The sequence below is a fragment of the Hypanus sabinus genome, chromosome 11, assembly GCF_030144855.1.
Source record: "Hypanus sabinus isolate sHypSab1 chromosome 11, sHypSab1.hap1, whole genome shotgun sequence".
NCBI lineage: Eukaryota > Metazoa > Chordata > Chondrichthyes > Myliobatiformes > Dasyatidae > Hypanus > Hypanus sabinus.
Window position 1 is genome coordinate 6,677,720 of NC_082716.1, and position 27,112 is coordinate 6,704,831.

Below are 27,112 nucleotides of genomic sequence, written 5' to 3' on the forward strand. Positions count from 1 at the left end.
GTATACAATGTTCTTTAAGTGCAGACTAACCAACGTTTCATACAACTGCAATGGTAGCATAGCGCTTTACAGCACCAGCAATTGTGTTTTAATTCCCACCACTGTCTGCAAAGAGTTTGTACGTTCTCCCCGTAACCATGTGGGTTTTCTCCAGGTGCCTTGGTTTCACCCTGTCTAGTAAAGACATATAGATTAGTAAGCTCTAGCGAGTTGTGGGCCTGTTACATTGGCACCAGAAGCAAGGCAACACTTGCAGACTGCCCCCAGCTCAGAGTCACAGAACACTACATCACAGAAACAGGCCCTTCAACCCATCCAGTTCATGCCAGACCATTAATCTGCCTCGTCCCATCAAACTGCACCCAGAAAGAAGGGGGAGAGGGGTAAGTCAGAGAAATCAATCTTGCAATCAATTCCACGTCCACCACTTCCACTGGCAGGTCACTCCACGCTCACACCACCCTCTGAATGAAGTTGTTCCCCCTTATTTTGACTTTCACCCATAACCCATGTTCAAGAACAAAGCTGTTTTAAAGTAAATTTGTATTTGCCCAACACACACCAACAATTCTGGTAGTGTATATTCAAATAAATGTTTTAATTGATGTAAACCTAAGGTCCTTCTACAAAACAGTAATTATAAGGTATACTTTATATTTGGAGAACAAGTATACCCCAGTCAGAAACTTCCAAATTTGGGAGTTTACTTCTCTTTAGCAGAAACTTTACAAGGAAGTCAGCATTCCGATTTGTCGTTCTTCCTCAAAGACTGTTATAGCCTCAGTTAATGTCAGTCTTGTGTGAAAATGATGAGACTGTATTGCTGGTCTTCAGATTATCCAAAATACTTAAGGTGTAGCAACAGTTGGTGTATCCAGTCCTGTTTGAGTCCTGCATTACAGGTGGAATTTCCTGCGGCTCGTGTCCATTTCGTGACGCTTAAGAGAAATAGAGAATAAAAGTCAAGAACTGTATTCAGTAAAAGAGCACACACACATTCAGTGATCTATCCATTAACCCCAATCAGCAGTAGAGACTCTGTTTCAGCGAGTGTCAAACGTACCCGCTCACTGAAAGCTGGTCCCCCATGGGAGGTGGGGATTGGCCCGTGTAAGGAGCATTGCATCCTTTCAAGTTCAAGTTTAATTGTCAAACATAAATAGCCATGAACACAGCCAAACAAAACAGCATTACTCTCAGGCCAAGATGCAAAACACAGAACCAACCATCACAGAACACTAGGTACATATAAGATAGCATTAAAAAAAAATCACATATTAGATAGCTGTTGATGTCACAGCATGCTGGAGCTTAAACCTAGTGTGCGGAGACCACATGGCTCCTTTTTGCTCTCTTGGTTGCCGTGAGCTGGGGGTTGACGCCGTGGAAACAGTAAACAGTGGGGGTGTGCTGCAGTAAAGAGCACCCAAGTGCACACTTCAGGTAAGTGTTTGTAATTGAGTGTAGCTTGAATGCTTTGTGTCTGTTTTATCCTGTAAATAAATAGTTAACCCATCTACCATTAACGATTGTCTGCTGTCCCACTCGCAGAATCCGCAAACCTAATTTCACAGAACACACTCATCCTTCCACATCTTTGCTAATAGAATGTTCAAGATCTACACTATTCTAGCCTCAAAGGATCACTGACACACACTGGAACACATAAGCAATGGACAGTATTTTCTTGATCAGTTTTAGACAGTGTGATCTTTACTGTAATGGACAGTCCCATCCACAGAGAGACCTTAGAGAGGACTCTGAGTGGCTGCATCACAGTCTGCTATGGAGGGGTCACAGCACAGTATCAGAAAAGCTGCAGAAATTGTCAACTCAGCCAACTGCATCATGGGTACTTGCTTATCCAATACCGAGAACACCTTCAAAAGGTGATGCCTCATAAAGGGGGGCACCCCCATCACCCATGCCATGTCATGCCCTTTCTCACTGCTATCATCAAGGAGGTTTTGCAGGAGCCTGAAGACAGACATTCAACACTTTAAGAACAGCCTTTTCCCTTCCATCATCAGATTTCTAAATGGACAGTGAACCCATGAATATTACTTACTTATTTTTATTTTTTGTGCCCTTTTGACACTACTCACTATAATATTTAAGTATTTATATTATTATGTATTGCATTGTACTGCTGCTGAAGCAAAACAACACATTTCACGACATATGCTGGTAATATTAAATCTAATTCTGAATTCAAACCTAAATAATGAATTCCTGCTGATAAAATAGAAAACATCAGTAATCCAAAAGAGAAATTGAAAATGCTGGAAATACTGAGCAGGTCAAACAGCATCTGTAGAGACCAGAAACTAAATTACTTGGTCATTTCTGATCAGAAAATGGTATAAATAATACAGCTCTTCTCAATCACTAAGTATGCTTCAATTCTAGGACCAGAGGGCACAGCCTCAGAATACAATGACATCCCTTTAGAACAGGGGTGAGGAGGAATTTCTTTAGCCAGAGGATGGTGAAACTGTGAAATTTACTGCCACATATGACTGTGGAGACCAGATCAATAGGTATTCTTAAAGCCGAAGTTGATAAGTACTTGATTAATCAGGGAATCAAAAGTTACAGGAGAATAGTGTTGAGGTGGAACATCGCCATGGACTGACACAAGCCTGGATTAAAAGGAGGGGCGTTGGGCATGAAGTGGCAACCCCATCCCGCAAAATCCAAAACAGAAGAAATGCCATCAGAAGTTCCTAAGACCTCATCCCTGGGAGAGAAATGATCTTCGATGGGCTACACCTGGGGACAATCTGAAAGACTGACCCAGAACAGAGGTCCCTGGCGAGCTGCTGTTGGCAGCCTATGTGTAAGACAGAATGATGGAGCAGATTCAATGCGCCAAATGGTCCAATTCTGCTCCATCTCTTACGGCATTATTATAAATATGCAATCAGACAATATTTGCCTGACAACAATAACCATTAACTATCATTCTGACAGCATCTGATATTTTGATTTGAAATGCTACATGGAAAATTAGAAGGTCCAATAGATTATAGAAATAGCTATAAAACCGAACAAACTTTTATTAAATTCTTTCAAATGAGTAAAAGTCTATTAATTGCAGGGTAAGACAACTGAAACGTTTTCATGACTGACCTTGTGAACCCATTCGTACTCTCCATACTTTGAATCAAATGTCCCTTTCTGCAAAGAGCGAAGTTTCAGGGTGAATCGTGGCCCAAGTTCCTGAAGACCAACCTTTTTCTCATTCCGAAATACATACCTTGAAGGAAAAAGCACTGTCAACGTCTCCCAATTAACTTGACAAATATCAAGATATTACTTTATTAATCAAAGGATCATGCAGGAATAATTCAAAGTTCAGCCAGAGACTCGTTCCACCAAGATGTAACACTAAGCGTCATAGGAAGTCATTCCTACCTGTGACCAACAAACCTTACAACTCCTCCCTCGGAGTGTCAGACACCCTGAGCCAATAGGCTGGTCCTGGACTTATTTCTACTTGGCATGATTAGCTTATTATTATTTAATTATTTATGGTTTTATATTGCTATATTTCTTCAATATTCTTGGTTGGTGCTGCTGTAACGAAACCCAATTTCCCTCAGGATCAATAAAGTCTGTCAAAGTACATTTATTAAAGCAAGTATACATTATACAACCTCGAGATTAGACTCCTAACAGGCAGCCACAAAACAAAGAAACCCAGAAGAACTCATAAAAGACTGTCAGTGAGAGTTAAACTATACCCAGCCCCGAATCCGAACCAGAATCAGAATTAGGTTTATTATCATAAACACAAGACATTCTGCAGATGCTGAAAATCTTAAGCAACTCGTACAAGATGCTGGAGGAATGCAGCAAGTCAAGCAGCATCTATGGAAGGGAATAAACAGTTGACACAAAATACACTGCAGATGCCGGGGTCAAATCAAAACGTACAACATGCTGGAGGAACTCAGCAGGTCAGGCAGCATCCGTGGAAATGAGCAGTCAATGTTTTGGGCCAGGACCCTTTGTCAGGCCTTAAGAGGGAGGGGGCAGGGGCCCTATAAAGAAGATGGGGGGAGGGTGGGAAGGTGCCAGGTTAAAAACCAATCAGAGGAAAAATCAAGGGGTGGGGGAGGGGAAGCAGGGAGGGGATAGGCAGGAAAGGTTAAGAAGGAATATAAGGGGAAAGCACTATGGGTAGTAGTAGAAGGCAGAATCATGAGAAAGGTGATAGGCAGCTGGAAGAGGAGGCAGAGTGAAAGTGTGATAGCGGAAGGGAGAGGGAGGGAATTACCGGAAGTTGGAGAATTCGATGCCAAGGGGCTGGAGACTACCCGGACGGTAGATGAGGTGTTGCTCCTCCAGCCTGAGTTTGGCCTCATCATGGCAGTAGAGGAGGCCATGTATGGACATATCCGAATGGGAATGTGAAGCAGAGTTGAAGTGGGTACACAGTTGACATTTCGGGCTGAGACCCTTCATCAGGACTAGAAAGTAAGTGGAAGAAGCCAGAATAAGAAGATGGGGGAGGGGAGAGGGGGGGTAAGATTCCAAGTTGGCAGGTCACAGGTAAGACCAGGTGAGGGGGAAAGTAGGTGGGTAAGGGAGGAGGAGATGAAATATGAATCTGGGAGGGGATAGGTGGAAGAGGTAAAGGGCTGAAGAAGAAGGAATCTGACAAGGGAGGAGAGTGGACCATGGAAGAAAGGGAACGAGGAGGAGCAACAAAGGAAGATATGAAATTTGTTTTCTGACAGCAGTACAGTGCAAAACATAAAATTACTGTAAGTTACAAAAAACAAATAAGAGTAAGAGAGGAATAACAAGGTAGTACTGTATTCATGGACCGTTCAGAAACCTAATGGCATCTACACATTATAGGCTGAGCACCCCTTATCCAAAATTCCAAAATCTAAAAGCTTCCAAAATCTGAATTTTTTTGAACGCTGACATGATGTCACGAACAGAAAATCCTACAAGGTCCTGGGAAGGATCCCAGGAGATGTGCAGGTCTCTGCATATCACAGAGAGTTCTGAGAAGTAACTTCACACATGTAATGAAGAGGTCAATGAAAAACAGGAAAACACTGCATGAGGCAAAAAATGAAGATCTCGATTGTGCATTGAAAGAGTGGATTTCCACTCTTTTCTATAAATGTATACCTCAGATAAATACTTTGTGGAGATTTGTGATTTATATGATATATATGTACAATGTCTGAAATACATCTTATGGAAATGTTTGTTTGATGATGAACTTCAATAAAAAAATAAATTACAAAAAAAAAGAAAAAGTGGATTCGTCAGCATTGGAATGAACATACACCGCTTAACAGTATGCAGATCATGAAACACACAGAGATCACAGCAAAGTGAAAACTGAAGGTAATTGCGAATATTCAGCAGGCTGGTTGCAGAAATTTAAGTAAAGTTATGGCATTAAATTTTTAAAGGTTTGTTTTGAAAAAGTGTCTGCTGATCATGAAACAGCAGAAGAATTCATTGATAATTTTGACAAGATCATCATTGATTAAAATCTATAACACTGAATGGCTGCATCAGTACATAGGTGTGATGAAAAAGTGTAAGACAATGACCAGTAGCACATAAATTCACTCAGGAATTAGGACAATCTCACACAGCTACTGACCGTCCACCTGGGCAGTCAAGGTCGTGATAGCTAACCTTTTAGATGGTTCAGTGTACACATTATTGTTTGTTTCATGCACAAGATTATTAAAAATATTATATAAACTACCTTCAGAATGTATAAGCTGTATAGGCAATATAAATGGGTTTCATGTTTAGACTTGGGTCCCAACTCCACAGTACTCCATTATATCAATGCAAATATTCTAAAGTCCAGAACACTTCCAGCCCCCACGCATTTTGGATAAGTGGTGCTCAACCTATACTAGAATAAAAAACAAATCAGGTCCTTCCTGATACAAATATAAAGGTATATACAGATAGATTCAGATGTTTGTCCTGTTTGCCAAGATAGCACAAGAAAAAAAAACGTGCACTCCAAGGGAAGCTGTAGAAATTGCAGCAGTTTAAATTAATGGATGGTATTAACATGTACCTGTGGAATCTGAAGAAGATGTAGTCACGTTGGTTATGAAAAGTCACCACCTGCCGCCCCAGGAACTGTGGATTGTAAGGGAACAGAGAGGCAAACATTCTCCCAATGCTGTGTCCCAGTCGGGTGGAAAAATTATTGAGGATCACCTCAGGGCAGTGTCCTGTTGGTTCCTTTCCTCGCCTCTACCACGAAGACCATAAAAGATATTTAATTTTATTTTAAACTGTGTAACACCTGCAGCCAAAGCTCATTCACCACAACTCCTTATTAATGAGGGGAAAATATACAGTATCACTCAAACTACTCCAGTCACTGGCTCAGGTGAGCTTCTTGCCATTAATTCATTTTGACCCAACAACAATTCATGAACACATGAGATTCTCCTGATGCTGGAAATCCAGAGCAATACACAAAATACTGGAGGAACACAGGTCATGCAGCATCTATGGAGGGGAATTTGCAGGCTGATACACTTCATTTGTATTTTTATTTAGAGATACAATGCGGAACAGACCCAATGCTGTGCTGCCCGGTAACCCACCGATTTACCTAGCCCAATTATGGGACAATTTACAATGACCAATTAGCTTACTAACCCGAATGTCTTTGGACTTGTGCGAGGAAAATGGAGTACCCAGAGGAAACCCAGGCAGTTCAATGGGGAGAACAAAAGAAAACTCCTTACAGATGGTGCCAGAATTGAACTGAGCTCTGGAAGCCCAGGATAGGACTTCATTCATGAAATTATCGGTGGGTTCAAAATCATGAATTGTTGATGGCATAATTAAAGTCAAAGTTGGGTTTACTATCATCTGTACGAGTCCACATGTCTGCACAGGTGTCATAAAAAACTTAGTGCAGCAACATCACGGGCACATTGCATCAGATAAACAGCATTCACAAAAACATAAACTAAGCATAAATTATACACAGAACAGAAATTTCACAAGATCACAATTAGAACGAAAAACCATAAAGTGAATTCTAGTGTAATGTAGTCATAATGTTACTAACCTGCAGTGATTAGGGTTTTGCCAGATGGTTCAAGAACTGAATTTAAGTTGAAAGGAAGTAACTGTTCTTGAACTTGCTAATGTGGGCTTCAGACTTCAATACCTTTTGCCCAATGGGAGCTGTAAGATGGCCGGTACTGGATGGTGGGGATTTTTAATGAGGGACGTTGCCATTTTGTACAATTCCAGTTGACCTCCACACAGCTTTCTCCTTTCAAAGGAAAACAGACCTGACCTCTCTAATCTATACTTGGAAATGTAGTCTCTCAGCTGAGAAAGATTCCTTTTCTGCATCCTCACCGATGCCTTCATAGTTTAACTGCATGAAGATACCACAGTCTGGATGGTGGGGGATCTTTGATGATGGATATTGCCTTCCTGAGGCAGTGCCTCCTGTTGACACTACCAATGGTGTGGAGGGATGTGCCCATGATGTATAGGGCTGAGCCTACTACTCTCTACACCTCTTTACTGGAGAGAGTGGAAATGGAGAGGATGTTACCATTAATAGGAGACTTCAGGATCTGAAGACAGCCTAAAAAAAAAGAGATGCTCCTTTATAACTAAGATTTTCTCAGCCAGAGTGTGGTGAATTTGTGACATTCATTGTCAGAGGACTATGGAGGTCTAGTTATTTAATATATTTAAGGTACAGACTGATTGTCACTTGCTTAATAAAGAGTTAACGGTTACGAGGAGATTGGAGCGTGGGGGGGGAAGACACTAGACACAGTTGCAGAATTGGGCCAGTCGGCCCATCGAGTCTGCTCCATCATTCCATCATGTGTGATTTATTTTCCCTTTCAACCCCATTCTTCTACCTTCTCTTAGTAACCTTTGATGCCCTTACTAACAAGAACCAATCAAGATTTGCTTTAAGTATACCCAATGACTTGGCCTCCACAGCCATCTGTGGCAATGAATTCCACAGATTCACCAAGCTCTGGCTAAAAAAAATTCCCCTTCAACTCTGTTCTAAATGGACATCCCTCTATTCTGAGCTTGTGCCCTCTGGTCCTAGACTCCCCCACTACAATAAACACACTCCCCGCATCTACACTTTTGAGCCCTTTCAATATTTGATAGATTTCAATGAGATCCCCACTCATTCTTCTAAACCCCAGTGAGTACAGGCCCAGAGTTACCATATGTTAACTCCTGGGATCATTCTCATGAACTTCATCTGGACTCTCTCCAATGTGAAAAATCTCCTTTCACTAGTAATCCAATGGTGGAGCAGACTCCATGGGACAAATCTGCTCCTCTATCTTATGGTTTAACATGGGCAATCAAGTAGCAAAGCCCCAACATCATCACTGGGATTGTGGGACATGATCTCTACTGTGAGAGGCCACCAATAGACTCCAGACCCAGAACAATGCTCCAGAAGTCAGTCCTGTTGGAGCGATACTGTTGAGAAGACGACACATAAAACAAATGCACACAAGATGTTATCTACAAACAATTTCTAACATTTATATTCTAGGCAGACTTTGCAATTAAAGCAATATCCACTGACGTTTTCCAGTGCACTCAACCACACTCCATTCCATCTCTCACCTTAAGTTCCTTGGCTAGGCGGGCATTGGACATCTTGAAATGAGCCGTAGGTCCATCTGGAAGGTGACTAATAATTAATCCATCTGACATACTTGGTTAAGAAAATTAGAGGCTCTGTTCAGCTGGGAGGGCAGCAAGGTAGCATGGTGGTTAGCACAACACTTTACAACTCCAGCAATCAGTGATCACAGGACCATAAGACATAGGAGCAGAATGAGGCATTCAGACCATCGGGCCTGCTCCACCATTCTATCATGACTGATTTATTATCCCTCTCCTGCCTCCTCTCAGTAACCTTTGATGCCCTGACTATTCAAGTACTTATCAACCTCTACCTTCAAAATACCCAATGGCTTGGCCTCCACAGCCGTCTGTAGTAATGAATTCTACAGATTCACCACCCTCTGGCTAACGAAATTTCTCCTCATCTTTGTTGTAAAGGGATGTTGCTCTATTCTGAAGCTGTGCCCTCTGGTTCTAGACTACAGGAAGCATCCTTTCAATATCCACTCTATCTAGGCCTTACAATATTCGATAGGTTTCAATGAGATCCCTCCTCATTCTTCTAAACTCCAGCAAATACAGGCCCAGAGCCATCAAACAATCCTGATACATCAACCCTTTCATTTCTGGGATCATTCTCATGAACCTGCTCTGGACCCTCTCCAATGCCAGCACATCCTTCCTTAGATAAGGGGCCCAAAGCTACTCACAATACTCCAATTGTGGTCTGAACTTCTCCAGCATGGAAGACATGATACCTCAGAAAGGGGGCATTCATCGTTAAGGACCCCTGTCACCCAGGACTTGCCCTCTTGTCATTGCTACCATCAAGGAGGAGTGACAGGATCCCAAAGATACAGAGTCAATACTTAAAAAACAGCCTCTTCCCTTCTGCCATCAGATTTCTAAATGGACAATGAACCTAGATACACTACATCAAATATTTTTGCTCTCATTTTGCATTACTCGTTTAATTCATTAAACATTTCTTATTGTAATTTATTTTTATTATTGTTCAATGTATTATTGCAATGTACTGCTGCTGAAAAACAAGAAATTTCATGACATTTCAAGATTTCATGCTGAATCTTGAAAAAGTATTCAGCCCCACAATTAATTTCACATTTTACTGTCTCATTTTCTAAATTTAAAATATATCAAAGTAGGATATTTTGAGCTAATCTACAAAACACTGTGCATTATGTCAAATCAAAAGGAATATTCCAAAACCTGCCAACACTTTAAAACCTAAATTGTGAGGCTGTAAAGTATTCATCTCCTTTATAACAATAACACTAACTTTCCTCAGGTACAATATTATATATTACCTTGCCAACTCACCCAATTTATTGATGTAAAAAATTGGAAGATCACCTGTTTGCAATGAATTCATAAGAAGAAATACCCCCTCTCTCTGTAAGGTCCAACAGTATGGTAGTTTTTCAACAGATCAAACCAAAAAAGACAATGAAACAGCATTCAAGACAAGCCAGGGAAATGGTAAAAGAGAAACACAAATCCGGGGAAGGGTACAAGACCACCTTGAAGGCACTGAACATACGCTGGAACTCAGTGCAGTCCACAGTGAAAAAGTGGGGGAAAAAATGAAACCACAGCCACACTGCCTAGGTCAGACCGCCACTCTAAACTTAGTAGTCACTGGAGAAGAATGGCACTTGTAAGAGAGACTTGTGTGATGCCAACAGAGTGAACTGCAGAAGTCAGTGACTGTAAGTGGAGATGAAGTTCATGGTTCCACAATCTCTAAGACCTTGCATAAAAAGTTTATTTATAGAAGAGTGGCAAGGAAGGCTAAAAAAAAGCATATCCTTGCCCGTAAAGACTCTGCAAAGCATCACTTCAAAAATACTGTAAAGATATGAAAAAAGGTCTTGTGGTCAGAGGAGACTACAGTGGAATTTATTGGCCTCAACTCTAAGCGGTACGTGTGGTGTAAATCTAATACTATGCATCAGCCAGGTAACACCATCCTTACTGTAAAGTACGGTGGAGGCAGCATCATGCTTAAAGGGATGTTTTTCAGCAGGAAATCTGGTCAGGATTGATGGGAAGATGAATGCTGACAAACACAGAGAGATCCTGGAGGAAAACCCACTAGCCTCTGCCAGAAAGCTTAAACTGGGGAGAATGTTCTCTCAGCAGGACAATGACCCAAAACACACAGCCAGAGCACCATGGAGTGGCTTCAAGTGAAGGAAACAGATGTCCTTGAGCGGCCCGGTCAGTCCTGATCTTAACCTGATTGAACATCACTGGCAACCACTGCTCCCCAACTAACCTGGCACAGCTTGAGCAATTTTGAAGGAGGAATGGGAAAATCTTGCTCCATCACATTGTGCAAAGCTAATAGAGACTAATCCAAAAAGATTACTGCTTGTAATAGCTGTGAGAGGTGGTTCAACTAAGTACTGAGCAAAGGAGATGAATACTTCTGAATTTTTAGCTTTTGAATTTTCAGTTTTTCATACTTTACAGTTTTCCCTGTTTCTGGGGTGCTATTGAGTTAAATTGATCAAAGTCCCTGGTTGTAATACTCATTATGAGAACAAAGTATTGGGGGCTGAATACTTTTACAAGGCATCACATGCCAGTGATATTAAACCCATTTCTGATTCTGATGGCCTGCAGGAAACTAGATACAGCTTCCAACAGAAACTATGAAGGATACTTGGTACTTTCCGATCTTCATTGATGACAAGCAGGTCAGTAAAACCTTTCTCAATGCACTGGGGTATAATTTTCTTCAGAGCCAGACCTCTTCTGTAGTAGACATGTGAGTTTGGAATCACCTTTGACAGCTGATCACAAAGCCGGACTGTTCTCTATGAAACAAACACACCAGAGAGTTAAAAAGCATGAAATATGGCTCTGAACCTGTACTCACTGGGTTTAGAAGAATAAGGAGTGATCACATTGAAACCTATCGAATGTTAAAACACCTAGATAGAGTGGATGTGGAGAGGATGTTTCTTATAGTAGTAAAATCTAGGATTGGAGGGCACAGCCTCAAAAGAGGATGTCCCTTTAGAATAGAGATAAGGTGTAATTTCTTTAACCAGAGGATGACAAATCTGTGTAATTTGTTGCCACAAAAGGCAGTGGAGGCTAAGTCATTGGGAATATTTAAAGTGAAGGTTGATCAGTTCTTGATTAAATAAAAGAGCAGAATTAGGCCATTTGGCCCATCAAGTCTGCTTCACCATTTCATCTTGGCTGATCCATTTCCCTCTCAGCCCTAATCTCCTGCCTTCTCCCCGTATCCATTCATTCCCTTCATTCCCTGACTAATCAAACTCTGCCTTAAATATACCCAATGACCTGGCCTCCACAGGTACCAGTGGTAATGGATTCACCACTCTCTAGCTAAAGAAATGCCTCCTTATTTCTGTTATAAATGGATAGCCTTCTGTTTAAAAAGGACACGCCCCCCTCTCTCCCCCCCCCCCCCTTCCCCGTTTTAAGGCTGTGCCCTCTGGTCTTAGACTCCACCACAACAGGAAACATGCTCTCTTTCGAGGCCTTTCAATGAGATCACCTCTCATTCTTCTGAATTCCAGTGAGCACAGGTCCAGAGCCATCAAACCATCCTCATAAAATAAGCCTTCAAACCCAGAATCATTTTCATAAACCACCACAAAGCCATCAATTCCGTCATGCAAATCATATTCATATAACATAAAGTGGTCCCAATTTTCTGTAATATCACAGGCTTCTATCATGTCAAGCAGTCTCATGTGTAGCACCTTGACAAAAGCCTTCTGAAAATCCAAGTACACTGATTCTCCTTTGTCTATCCTGCCTGTTAATTCTTCAAAGAATTTCAACAGATTTGTCAGGCAACATTTTCACTTATGGAAACCATGTCAACTTTGGCCTATTTTATTATGTGCCTCCTAAACCACATCCTTAACAATTGGCTCCAACATCTTCTCAACCACAGAGGTTAGGTTAACTGATCTATAACTTCCTTTCTTCTGTCTCCCTCCCTTCTTAAAGAGTGGAGCGATAATTGCAATTTTTCAGTCCTCTGGAACAATGCCAGAATCTAGTGATTCTTGAAAGATCATTACCAATGCCTTTTTCAAATTAGTCAGGGGTTGAGAGGGATAACATATCAGTCATGATGGAATGGCGGAGCAGACTCAATGGGCCAAATGGCTGAATCCTGCACTGATGTCTTATGATGTTATTTACTGGGTACACTGCTCCAGCCAGAGTTGGAGATAGGACAGAGTAGACGTTACACATCAAAAAAATCTAACGTGACGCAAATGAAGTCTATTTACTCAGGTAAGAATCCATAAAAAGAAGCAGAGGTACAGGGAGTAAAGCAAATGCTTCCAAGAAACACAGGAAAGAGCTTCCAAAAAAAAAAGACAGTGAGTGGAGGAACTTACCACTCATAACTCACAGTATATGATTAAAATCAACCACATCTTCACAAGAAAAATGAGAGAAGTAACAATGGAGACACAAGAGATACTGCAGATAATGGAAATTTGCACCTATATCTTATGGTCTTACTTATAGGCTTTTTATTACAATGTGTTGCAATGTAATGCTAACACAAAACAACACATTTCACAACATATGCCACAGATATTAAACCAGATTCTAATTCTGATTGAAGCAATTAATTAGAACATTCTGATTCTGTCCTGCTGAAATTTCATAGGGGAAAACAATCGATGACTGGTGCTGTTTATTAACATGTTGTTAAAGGTGTATTGCTGCCACTTAATGCACAGTTCATGACAGATCTATTTTGTCACTTAACCTTCTGGTCAGTTGTACATCAATAGATTCATCCTTCAGCACTGTAACAGGGGTACATTTTGGATGTATGCAGTTTGTCTCGACGGCTTTTAGAACAGACACCAATATTGAATATTCAAAGGGGTTCTGCTAAATAGGATGTGCTACCATTGTAAGTAATTCTGTTAATTTATCTGACTACATTCAAAAGGTTAAGGTAAGTGATTATACTATTGTTAATTGTTTATTGTTATAAGACCATAAGATATAGGAGCAGAATTAGGCCATTTGGCCCATTGAGTCTGCTCCACCATTTCATCATGCCTGATCCAATTTTCCTCTCAGCCCCAATCTCCTGCCTTCTCATTGTATCCCTTCTTGCCCTGACCCAACAAGAATCTATCAAACTCTGCCTTAAATATACATAAAGACTTGGCCTCCATAACTGTCTGTGGCGAAGAATTCTAGATTCCCCACCCTCTGGCTAAAGAAGTTCTTCCTAATACCAGGGTCCTGTCAATCAGCCACTGCTTATCCATGCTAGAATCTTTCCTGTAATACCATGGGCACATAGCTTGCTATGCAGCCTCATGTGTAGCACTTTGTCAAAGACCTGCTGGAAATCCAAGCACACAACATCAACTAATTCTCCTTTGTCTATCCTGTTTGACATTTTTTCAGAGAATTCCAACAAGTTTGTCAGGCAAGATTTTCCTTTAAGGAAACCATGCTGACTACTGTCTATTTCTTCATATGTTCCAAGTACCTCATTCTTAATAATTGACTCCAATATCTACACAGCCAGAGGTCAGACTAACTGGCCTATAGTTTCCTTTCTTCTGCCCCTCTCCCTTCTTGAAGAGTGGAATGACATTTGCAATTTTCCAATCATCCAGAACCATTCCAGAACCTAGTGATAACTAAAAGATCATCACTAATGCCTTCAAGATCTCTTCAACCACCCCTTTCAGAACCCAGGGGTGAACACCATCTGGTCCAGGTGATTTATCTACCCTCAGACATTTTAGTTTCCCAAGAACCTTCTCTCTCGTTACAGTAACTTCACACATTCCATAACCCCCGACTCCTGGAACTTCCACCATACTGCCAACGCCTTCCACAGTAAAGACTGCTTATTCAGTTCCTCTGCCATTACCTTGGCCCCCATTACTACCTCTCCAGCATAATTTTCCAGCAGTCTGATATCCACACTCGACCCTCTTTTACACTTTAAATATCTGAAGAAACTTTTGGTATCCTTTTTAAAATTATTGGCTGGCTTGTAATCATCTTTAACTTTGTAAATAACACTACTCTTTGCATTTCTGGTTAGGGGCTAACTGCATTTCATTAGCCTTGTATCTGTACTCAGCACAATAACAATAAAGTTGAATCTAATCTAATCTAATCTTAATGATGTTTTAGTTGCCTTCTGTTGGTTTTTAAAAGCTTCCCAATCCTCTAACTTCCCACTAATTTTTTCTCAATTATACGCCCTCTCTTTGGCTTTGACTTCTCTTTTAGCCACGGACGTGTCATCTTTCTTTTAGAATACTTCTTCTTCTTTGGGACATATATATTCTGTGCCCTCTGAACTGCTTCCAGAAAGTGCAGCATTGCTGCTCTGATGTCATCCCTGCCAGTGTTATTTTCTAATCAATTCTGTCCAATTCCTCCCTCATGCCTCTGTAATTCCTTTTACTCCACTGCAATACTGATACACCTGACTTCAGCTTCTCCTCAAATTTCAGAGTGAATTCGATCATATTATGATCAGTTGCCCCTACAGGTTCTTCTGCCTTGAGCTCTCAAATCAATTCTGTTTCACTCCACAACACCCAATCTAGAATAGCTGATTCCTAGTGTGCTTAACCACGAGCTGGTCTAAAAAGCCATCTCGTTGGCACTCTAGAAATTCGCTCTCTTGGTATCCAGCACCAACCTGATTTTCCCAATCTACCTGCATATTGAATCCCCCATGACTATTGTAACATTGTCTTTAGGCATGCATTTTTTATCTCCCTTTATCATTTGTAGGCCACGTCCTTACTACTATTTGGGGGTCTGTACGCAACTCCCATCGGGGTCTTTTAACCTTTGCAGTTCCTTAGCTCTATCCACATGATTCAACACCTTCTGACCCTATGTCACCTCTCCCTAATGATCTGATTTCATTTTTTACCAACAGAGCATTGCCGCCCTCTCTGCCTTCCTGCCTGTCCTTTCAATACAATGTGTATGCTTGGACATTAAGCTCCCACTTGTAGCCTTCTTTCAGCCATGATCCAGTGATTCCTACATTACACCTGCCAATCTGCAACTGTGTAACAAGTTCACCTGCCTTATTCCGTAAACTGTGCACATTCAAGTGCAACACCTTCAGTCCTGTATTCACCCTTTTCAATTTTGCCACCTTTTACATTGCAACTCATCCTGTTGACTGCTCTATCCACAGCCTCTCCTCACTACGCACTGCCCATCTGTAAACCAGCTACCTCATCCACAGCACTATTATCTGCCTTTCCTATGATACAAAACATCATGTAAGGAGAATGAGATTCACTTGGGTTCTCCTGAACACCCTCTTGCCCAGAGGTGTGCCGTATGAATAAAGACTCTTACATTTTCCGCTTGGCTCTGTAAAACAACACTTGGGCGGGGTGAGACTGGGTGCCACGGTAGTGTAGCAGCTAGCAAGATTCTTTCAGAGTTCAGGGCATTCCGAAGTTCCAAGTAAAATTCCCATGCCATCTGTAAGGAGTTTGTATGTTCTCCCCATGACCATGTGGGTTTCCTCCGGGTCCTCCCACCGAAGAACCGATTAGTAGTCATTGTCATTAGTAGTAGATTGGTCATTGTAAAATGTCCTGTGTTCAGGTTAGGGCAAACAGGTGGATTGCTGGACAACACAGCTCGTTGAGCCACAAAGGCTTGTATCTTTAATTAAATAAGTAATCATGTCAGGAGAATGAGATTCACTTGGGTTCTTCTGGACTCTCTCTGTTCTGGGAATAAAGACTTTTATATTTCCCAGTTACAGCTTCTGCGTGGCCCAGTTTTAGTCAGTCACAACACTGGAAGCGCACATTTCACCCGTGCACCCATGGGAAACCCAAAATGGCCACAGGAAGTACATGCAGACTCCACACAGTCAGCATCAGAGGTCACTATTGAACAATCGATTGTGAGGCAGTGGCTCTATTTTCCTTTCAGTTTCAATCAGGAAAGGACACTCAGTCACCGCAATGGAAGTGAGACTGAAAGCTATTATAAATATTTAGGGTCTTGGCAAGATTTAAGATTAAAGACTGTTTATTTCCATTACACCACTGTAAAGAACAAAATAACTGTTATTCTGCATCTGACGCAACACCGAAAAGCACAATAATATAAAAACACATAATAAATAATAAACACCTGAGATAACTTATACATAGTTTGATTGTACATCCATAAAGTGACGCTAGGCTCAGGAGTGTCTGTACATAAGGTGACTGGCAGGAAATGATGAAGTAGTGATGGCTGTGGATATGGAGGGTGGGTTAGTGGATGGAGGTGTGGATCAGCCTGTTTGGGGAAAGTAACTTTTTGAGTCTGGTGTTCCTGGCATAGAGGCTATGTAGCCTCCTCCCTGATGTGAGTGAGACAAACAGTCCATGAGAAGGGAGGATGATGTTACTGGCCAATGAAAAGATTTGTGGATGCATTCTTGAGTGAAGCCAAGAGTACGTGGGGTATGTGCTCATTATTGTACCAAGATACAGTGAAAAGCTTTAATTTTGTGTGTCATTCGGACAGATCATAAAAGAACCCACATTCTTCCCCAAACCATCTCTTTTCTCCCATTCTGGATCCCCACTCACTCCTTCGCTTCTCCTCACTTGCCCTGTTCCTTCCCTTTCTCTCACGGTCCACTCTCCACTCCCATCAGATTCCTTAATCTTCAAAGCTTTTCCTCTTCCACCTATCACCTCCCAGCTTCTTACTTCCTTCCCCTTCACCTGGTTTCACCTATCATCTTCAAGACTGTGCTCCTTCCTCTCATCCCACCTTATTCTAGCATCATCCCAGCTTCCTTTTCAGGGTCTTGGCCTGAAGCGCCAACTGTTTATTCCTCTCTATGGATGCTGTCTGACCTGCTGAATTCATAGATAATTTTGTGTGTGTTGCTCTGGATTTCCAGCATCTACAGAATCTGGCCTTATCCTGCTGGTGTCATGACATACCCCTCGAGGACGATCTGACGTCGTGATGAGGACCATAGGGGTCACCTCCCGATTGAAGTAGGACGAAAATTCATCTGTTGCCTCATCAAAAGCCACCTGTGGAGGATTCAATTTTATTTTAAACACACATTCTATTTACTTGTACCATAATAACCACCTGAAGGTGAAGAATATATTTTATACACTTCGAAGACCCACAGATTTTTACAGATATACTGTGGGGAGCACTCTAACTGGCTGTATCATCATCTGATATGGACGGGCCACTGCTCTGGATCAGAAAAAGCTGCAGAAAGTTGTAAATTCAGCCAGCAGCATCGTGGGCACTAGCCTCCCCAGCAGAGAAACACAGAAAACCGACAGCACAATACAGGCCCTTCGGCCCACAATGCTGTGCCGAACATGTCCTTACTTTAGAAATTACCTTGGGTTACCCATAGACCTCTAAAGCTCCATGTACCTATCCAGGAGTCTCTTAAAAGACCCTATTGTATCCGCCTCCACCACCGTTCCCAGCAGCCCATTCCACACACTCACCACTCTCTGCATAACAAACTTACCCCTGACATCTCCTCTGTACCTACTTCCAAGCACCTGTGTCCTCTCGTGTTAGCCATTTCGGCCCTGGGAAAAAGCTTCTGACTATCCACACGATCAATGCCTCTCATCATCTTGTACAGCTCTATCAGGTCACCTCTCATCCTCCATCGCTCCAAGGAGAATGGGCTAAGTTCACTCAACCTATTCTCATAAGACATGCTCACCAATTCAGGCAACATCCTTGTAAATCTCCCCTGCACCCTTTCTATAGTTTCTTCACCTTCAGCATTGAGGAGATCTTCAAAAGGCGATGCCCCAAAAAGTGGCATCAAGTCTTAAGGACCCCATCCCTCAGGACACGCCATCTTTTCATTGCTACCACCAAGGAGGTGGTACAGGAGCCTGAAAACACAAACTCAATGATTCAGGAACAACTTCTTCTCCTCTGCTATCAGATTTCTGAATGGACAATGCACCCATGAACACCACCTCACCAGTTGTTTTGTTCTCTTTCTGCACTAATATGCATTTCTTATTGTAATTTATAGCTTTTTTATTATTTTGTATTGTAATTTACTGCTGCCGCAAAACAAAAAAAAATTCACAACCTGCAGTAATAGTAAACATGACCGATACTGAAGTATCTGGCTTGAATTCAAAACGCTTAACAACAAGTGATCTATGAGGCTGAAGTGAGAAAATCAGTGGTTGTGAAAATCAGGGCACCTGACTTTCACAATCACTCTGCACAAAGGAAATGTGTGGTCCCCATCCTCCGTCACAGAAAATTTCAATTCTTTCATCAGAAAAAGACAATGGGCATGGAACTCCACAGTAGAAACATATACTCTGAGTAAAAATGCAGACATGGGCAGCCTTTCACTAAAGTTTACAAGACTTTGGACAATGCTTAGAAAATTACCTCCTCGTCGTTCGGGTCCACAACTGTTTCATCGTACACCCGCTGGTTTTCAATCGTCTTTGGAACTGGTTTTGGTGGAGCCTTAAACCAGAAGTCAGAATTTAAGAGCAAAGTTAGTTACTTCAAAACATCTGAGTGGCAATTTTCTCATTAACATTAAAAATAAATCCACATCCTCAATGGCTACATTCAATGCTATTCTCCCTTCCTCTTTTCCCAACCATGATTCCCCTTCCCACTCTCGGTCCACAATAGGAACCCATATCAGAATCAGGTTTATCATCAAATATGTCACAAAATTTGTTTTTTTTCTTGCGGTAGTAGTACAGTGTAATACATAAAATTGCTACAGAACTGTACAAAAATTTTAGGAACTTATATGTGCTTGAAATGTTTACACACTACTGTATTACACTGCACTGCTGCCACAAAAACACAAATTTTAAGCGTCTGTCAGTGATAATAAACCAAATGCTGAGTAGAGAAGGGGCAATATTGAGCTTTATTAGATTTATTTACAAAGGTATAATATGTTTTCGCGATCTTTTTTCTGAAGGTAGTTTGATGTCTTTTGATCAACTTTCTAACAAATTTAAATTATCTAAATCTAATTTTTTTAGATACTTACAAATTAGAAACTTTTTGTATAAAGTTTTACCATCCTTTCCTAATTCAACTTTGATAGATTTTTCAGATATGATTTTTACTTTAAATCCCTGTCAGAAGAGATTAGTGGCTCTTATTTATAATATGATTATGAAGATACAACCAGAGATATCAGGTAGAATTAAACAGGAATGGGAAAAAGAACTTCAATACAATATTTCAACAGAAAAATGGGAAAAAATTTTACAAATGGTTAATTCTTCTTCTATATGTGCTAAACATGCTTTAATACAATTTAAGGTTGTACATAGAGCTCATATGTCTAAAGATAAGCTTGCTCGGTTTTATTCTCATGTTAATCCTCAATGTGACAGATGTCATTTAGATGTGGCTTCATTGACCCACATGTTTTGGTCATGTCCTACTTTACATAATTACTGGAAGGACATATTTGCTACCATTTCCTCAATTTGGAATATTGATTTACAACCTCATTTTATCACTGCAATTTTTGGTATACCAAATGAAGATGATAGTCGATTCTCCCCTTCAATTAGACGAATGATTGCCTTTGTAACATTAATGGCCAGGAGATCTATATTACAAAATTGGAAAGAAGTAAATCCTCCTACCACATTTCAGTGGTTCTCTCAAACTATTTCTTGTTTAAGTTTAGAAAAAACTAGAAGTACTATTTTTGATTCATCAATTAAATTTGAAGAAACTTGGGGACCATTCATTCGACACTTTCATATGAATTAATTTGACTTCTTCCAGACCTTTACTCTTATTATTCTTGTTCTGGTATGGAGTTCCGGAGTTTTTTGACACTATCATATACTTATAAACTATTATTATTGCCCATGTTAGTTTAGGTTTATTTTTTTTATTATTTCTTTAAATATACGTTTTTTTCTTATATTTTACATTTTTTTTTTGATGATTATTTTTAATCTTTTCATGTATAATCAATATAGATTAGATATTGTATGATCCTTTTTCGCTGATAAGATATTGTTATCTTGTTACCAACTCAATTTCAAATCTATTGCATTCATAACATATGTAATATAATATTATGTTATGTGTTTTTTTTAAATCTAATAAAAAGATTGAAAAAGAAAGAAAGATTTATTTAGCACATTTGCATCAAAAAAGAATGAAGTGTGTTGTTTGAGGATTCAGGACGTGAACCTGAATCCTGGAATCAAAGTGTCATACTATATGGAAACAGACCCTTCGGTCCAACTGGTCATGTCAACGAAGATGTCCATCCAACATCTACATTAGATACAGTTTGTGAACCCTTTCAAATTTTCTCTATTTCTGCATAAATATGACCTAAAATGTAATCAGATCTTTGCACAAGTTCTAAAACTAGGTAAAGAGAACCCAGTTAAATAAGTATTTTTTTTTATTTATTGAGAAAAATGATCCAATATTACATGTATTTGTAGAAAACAGTATGTGAACCTCCAGGATTATCAGTTCATTTACAGGGGAAACTGGAGTCAGGTGTTCCAATCAATGGGATCACAATCAGTTGTGAGTGTTGGAGGCCCTGCCTTTTTAAAGAGCATAAACTTGGGTTTTCACAACCAAAGTCTGATCTTCACCACACAGGTTTCTGGAAGCATGTCATGTCTCAATCAAAGGAGATTTCTGAAGACTTCAGAAAAAATGTTATTGATGCTCACCAGGCTGGGAAAGGATACAAAACCATTTCTAAAGAGTTTTGGGCTCCAGCAATCCACAGTCAGGCAAATGGTGTACAAATGGATGAACCTATGAAACATGGTGGTGGCAGTGTCATGGTTTGGGCCTGCTTTGCTGCCTTGGGACCAGTAAGGCTTGCCATCATTGATGGAACTATGAAACCCAGGAATGTTGAGCTGCCAGCCCTGTCCCTCCAACAACAGAATAATGTTGAAATAAACTCATTTCAGCCCATCAGTCCCAGCATGTTTATTAGCCTGACATTGGCTCTCGTTCTTTTCAGACTGTCTTGTCATGCATACATTCTCCCACTTACTACTCCAGTTCAAACTCTGCCAAGTGACACCATCAAACCTCCTGGTGAGGATGTTGTTTCCCGTCCAGTTCAGATGCAAATGGCCTTGTTTGTCCCGGTCTCCCACCTGCCTGGAAGGGAGCCCATTGATCCATGAATCTGAAGCCCTCACTCCTGCATCAGATCATCATCAACATATTAAAGTGCACGCAATATCGAATTCTCACCACACCAGCACTTGGTTTGGGGGCATAATTCCAAGACTGCAATCCTGGAAGTCCTGCTTTTTACCGAGTTCCCGAAAATCACTTTGTAGGACCTCATACCTGCTCATTTAACCCCTTCTGTGTAGCAGGAAGAAAGCTCCCCTCCTCAGTGTACCCATTCCACTTTCCCTTTGAGAGGCCTTGTCTTAGCCACCACTTTACCTGGGGTTTAAAAGGCACCAGAAGCGCAGTCTATATATCCTTATATCTGCCTATGTATCCTGTTCCTTTATGTGACCAGACTTTCATTTCCCTCGCGACCCAGAGGAACAATTGTTCTAATGAATTAATCCTCTCATCACTGGAAGTGACTGCACCCTCGCCCACCAACTGCTGTGTGTGAGGGCGCTCGCACTGGTCATGGGGCCAGGGAGGGACAGACCGAGGTCCTCACGTATTTGCGGAGTGAAAAAGCACTTCCTATAATTTAAAGTAGGAGAACCAGCAAAAAAAATTCTGAATTGTACCAGCAAATTCTACAGGAAAATGTCAGAGTATTCGTCCATGAACTGAAGCTCAAGAGAAAGTGGGTTGTGCAGTAAGACAATGACCCTAAACACACAAGTCAGTCTACCAAAGAATGGATAAAGCAGAAAAATTTCACGTTTTGGAATAGTCAAGTCAAAATCCTGCACTTAATCCTATAGAAATGTTGTGGAAGGACCTGAAGCAAGCCCATCAATATCCCCAGGATTGAAGAAGTTTTGTAAGCAGGACTGACCTAAATGACCTAAAATTCCTCCAAGTCAATGTGCAGGACTGATCATCAACTACCAGAAATATCTGGCTTAAGTTATTGCTATACAAGTGGATCACACCAGTTACTGAAAATAAAGGTTCACATACTTTTTCCAATACATATAATATTGGATCATTTTTCTCAATAAATACATGAACAAGTATAATTTTTTGTGTTATTTATTTAATTGGATTCTGTTTAACTAGTTTTAGAACTAGTCATATTTATGCAGAAACAGAGAAAATTCGAAAGGGTTCACAAACTAACTTCTTATAACAATTTTTTTCAATGTCCTACCATACTTTTCATGCAAACTTCTGTTATTTCTTGACTTGCATCCTGTGCTGTCAGGAGATCTAAAGGCAACTCCTACCACAACTACTTTCCTTCATTATTTCACACCCCCACCCAAATGTTCCTATATCGTAATGTTTCACGGCAAGCTCACAACAAGATGAGCTATACTGATCATATCCTTTATTATGAGCTACCCCACCTTTTCCTTCCTGACTCTTGCAAATTTCTATAGAAATGCTGTGGAGAGCATTCTAGCTGGTATGGGGTGGGGAGACACTGTAAAGAACTGCAGAAAGTTGTAAACTCAGCCACCTCTGTTGTGACCACTAGCTTCCGCAGCACGGAGAAGACTTTCAAAAGGTGATACCCCAAAAAGGCTCATCCGTCATTAAGGACCCCCACACCCCCACCACCCAATGACATACCCTCTTCTCATTGCTACCATCAAGGAGGTGGCACAGGAGCCTGAAGACACACACTCAATGATTCAGAACCAGCTTCTTCTCTTCCACCATCAGATTTCTGAATGGGCAATGAACCCATAAACACATCCTCACTATATATTTTTTGCTATCTTTTTGCATTACTTACTAAATTTATTTATATACATATTATTTATTGTCATTTATATGTTTTATTATTTAGTACTGTAAGGTACTACTGCTGTAAACAACAAATCTCATGACATATGCTGATGATATCAAAGCTGATTCTGTGATGTCGTACCCTAGCCTCAGTTACCTCATTGTATGTCTGATAGCCAGATCAGGGCCACGTGATAGTGTAACAGTTAGCATAGTTTCAATTCTGACCACCAAGGAGTCTGTACGTTCTCCCCGTGTCCATATTGGTTTCCTCCAGGTGCTCCAGTTTCCTCCCACATTCCAAATTAGGGTTAGTAAGTTGTGGGCATGCTGTGTTGGTCATTGATGTAAATGATGCTTTTCTCTGTATGTTTCAAGGTAAATGTGACAAATAAAAGTTAACCTTCATTCTTCTGAACTCCTACCTCCCCGTGACACAGCACAAAGTGATGATGAAGACCCTCCCTGAAAATTTTAAATATACATTAAGTGTACATTCTCCCTGTGACCAATGTTAATGAATAAATAGCTACCTTATCTCCAAGTGCCTCTCTCTCCTTCTTCCGTTTCTTTCTGGCCTCCAGTTGTTCCTGAAGAATGGGAAAAGATAAAATACAATCAATGTTAAAAGAGGCACAAGCGCTGTTCCTTCACAGAAACCCACCCACGATTCACTGCACCCAATATCAGGCCAGAATGACATTAGTTACTTCTCAAAAGAAGTGCTACAGCATGTTGATAAGCTTGCAGTAAGGGTCAGCATGAAAGCTATACCACAGAGAAAATCAACCACACAGTTGGTGGAGTAAACAAGGCAATGTTGCAGCTCTAAAACGCGCTGGTCAGATAACATTTGAAAAACTGTGTTCAGTTCTATTAGTTAGTTAAGCCCATCACCCCTACAGAGAAATAGGCCGCTGACAACAACTCGCCAGAAGTCCTCCGTCTGGGCCAGCCTGGTGGTGGTCCTGAATAATCGGCTATGCACTTGTAGTTTTCACCACACGGTGAAGATGCAAGTCTTCTGTGTGAAAATCCTTCCTCTCCCAGGGATGAGGACTTTGGAGTTTCTGTTAGCATTTCTGTAGCTGTAGTTTTCACTGTCAGTGGTGGTTGAGACGGGCAGATTAGCAAGATTTAACAGTCATTTAGATAAGAATGTGGACAGGATGGGTTTAGAGGGCTACAAGCAGATGGGATGAGCTTGCAGGGCAACAGTGAGAATGGAGCAGATGGGCCAAAGGTCATGTTTCCATGACATAAGACTCTATGGCCTCCACGGCCCAGGAATAAAGTGGGAGAGCCTCAGAATAGAGGAAGATCCATTTAGAATGGAGATAAGGAGGAATTTCTTTAGCCAGAGGGTGGTGAATCTGTGAAATTCATCGCCACAGGCAACTGTGGAGGCCAAGTCATTGGGTATATTTAAGGCAGAGGCTGATAGATTCTTGATTAGTCAGGACACAAAGGATACGGGGAGAAGGCAGGAGATTGGCGCTTAGAGGGAAATGGATCAGAAATGGCACAGCAGACTCAATGAGCCAAATGGTTTAATTCTGCTCCTACATCTTATGGCCTTATGGAGTTTGATAGGCTCTTAATAAGGATGTCAAAATTTATAGGAAGAAAGCAGGAGAATGAGTTTGAAAAAAAAAAATTAGCCATGATTAAATGGTGAGTAGATTCAATGGGCCAAATGGCCTAATTCTGCTGCTAGGTCCTACAGTCTCATGGATTCCAAAAGCTATAAAGTATGCATGAAGGTAGATTCCACAATGGGAACATGATGGTCTTAATTCTGCTCCTATGGCTTAAGGTGTACATGACAGTTCTTCAAGTGCCTGTGTAGTCTTAGTGGTATTGCCAGGGGCCTTAACAACATCCTCGTTTTTATTATCCACTGGAAATTTGTGTCTCTATCACATGTGAGCAGGAAGGTCATGGTGTATATTGTAAATCAGACAAGCTCCATTCAATTGTTGGCAGGAAGAGGAGATTTCTAAAAACAAATATTACAAATTACCATTACAACTCTTCCAGAACACATGCTCAGATGCTTTCCCTGACCTCTTCCCATGTGAAGACCATTACTCACCGATTCAAACACTGTCAGCCAGACCACATTTTTTAATGTAGATAATGGAACATTTAATAAACATGAGAGTTTTCAACTCTTGTATGGCTGCAGAGATTTCACAATGTCAGTTTGTTGTATTGACAAAGAAAGATAAATCCCTTTTCGAAAATTCCTCACTGTTTCCTCAGAATCCTTATTTCCAAGGTGGAGACACAATTATGTGGGTGAAATTTTTAATTTATATTTTTATTTAGAGATACAGCACAGAACAGGACCTTCGAGCTGTGCCTCCCAGCAACCCACCGGTTTAACCCCGGCCTAAATGCAGCACAATTTACACTGACCAATTCACCCCCTAACTGGTACATCTTTGTACTGTGGGAGCAAACCATGGGAAGAAACGCACAAACCTGCTTACAGATGACGTTTGAATTGAACTCCGACGACCTGAGCTGTAATAGTGTTGCACTAACTGCTACGCTACCGTGGCGTTACCAAAGTAAATGCAGAGTTACAGTTAGCAATGGTCCTCAAAGCCTAAAGGAGAGGAATATCTCATTATTGATCCCCTTCTGGCTTTGATCCTTTGATTGCGTAGCTTCAGCGCTTTACAGCGCCAGCTGTAAGACAGGGTTTTGATACGTGTCACTATTTGTAAGGAGATTGCATCCTCCCCCATGACTCAACCGGGTGCTCCAGTCTCCTTTCACATTCCAAAGAAGTACAGGTTAGTGTTAGTGGGCATGTTATTGTACAATGTACTGTGTATGTAATCAAAATGGCTTCTTTGGTTTGCTAGAGTAGGAATGCTTTTACGTCTAATAAGTGTTTTCTCTCACAGTTGTTTAGCTTTGGACTTGCTGATATGGGATTCTATTCATTTGTTAACCAATGGGGAATGTTATTTTGTCTTGCAAGGCTGGGAGCTTGGGGGGTTTCGCGGTATTTTGAGGGGAGGCGGGAAGGAGTCGCCGAGGAAGGTGGACGTGCGCTGCACTGCTCAGTTGACCACCGGGGGTGGTCCCAAGTGCGAGGACGTGGAGGTCGGAGGCAAGCGAGGAGGGGTCGAATGGTTCGATGGTTGAGCTCCAACGATGTGCACTAAACTGACTGAACTTTTATAAGTTGGCGCCTTTTGCTTTATTTTCTTTTCCTTCATATATACTGTATTGCATAGTACTCTTTTAGTTTTAGTAAAATCTTTAAAGTGTATTCCTTAACAGTATCTGGTGTGAGTCTGATATTGAGTGGTACGTGCAGCATAAACTTGATTCTCACAGCACCTGCGTGTACAGGAGGTGGGGTTGGTGAGTGGCTGGATCTCCTTTTCCCCTAGACATATACCAGCCTTTTGGGTAGTGTTACACTATGTTGCTGTTGGAAGCATGGTGACATCTGAGGGCTTCCCCCCGTATGATC

At 41.0% G+C, this 27,112-nt stretch overlaps 1 protein-coding gene across 1 annotated transcript in view; it reads right to left on the reverse strand.

Moving 5' to 3' along the window:
• Positions 1-574: 574 nt before the first annotated feature.
• The window catches only part of rpf1 (ribosome production factor 1 homolog), a 41,359-nt gene continuing 14,821 nt past the window's right edge, over positions 575-27,112 (reverse strand). The window contains exons 2-9 of the mRNA XM_059983743.1: positions 24,150-24,206; positions 19,114-19,194; positions 17,652-17,747; positions 11,339-11,492; positions 8,647-8,729; positions 6,074-6,255; positions 3,133-3,259; positions 575-938 (exon numbers count right to left, since the gene is read on the reverse strand). Coding sequence (XP_059839726.1) covers positions 897-938; positions 3,133-3,259; positions 6,074-6,255; positions 8,647-8,729; positions 11,339-11,492; positions 17,652-17,747; positions 19,114-19,194; positions 24,150-24,206 — 822 coding nt within the window. The 3' untranslated portion in view covers positions 575-896. The remainder of the gene's footprint in view (positions 939-3,132; positions 3,260-6,073; positions 6,256-8,646; positions 8,730-11,338; positions 11,493-17,651; positions 17,748-19,113; positions 19,195-24,149; positions 24,207-27,112) is intronic.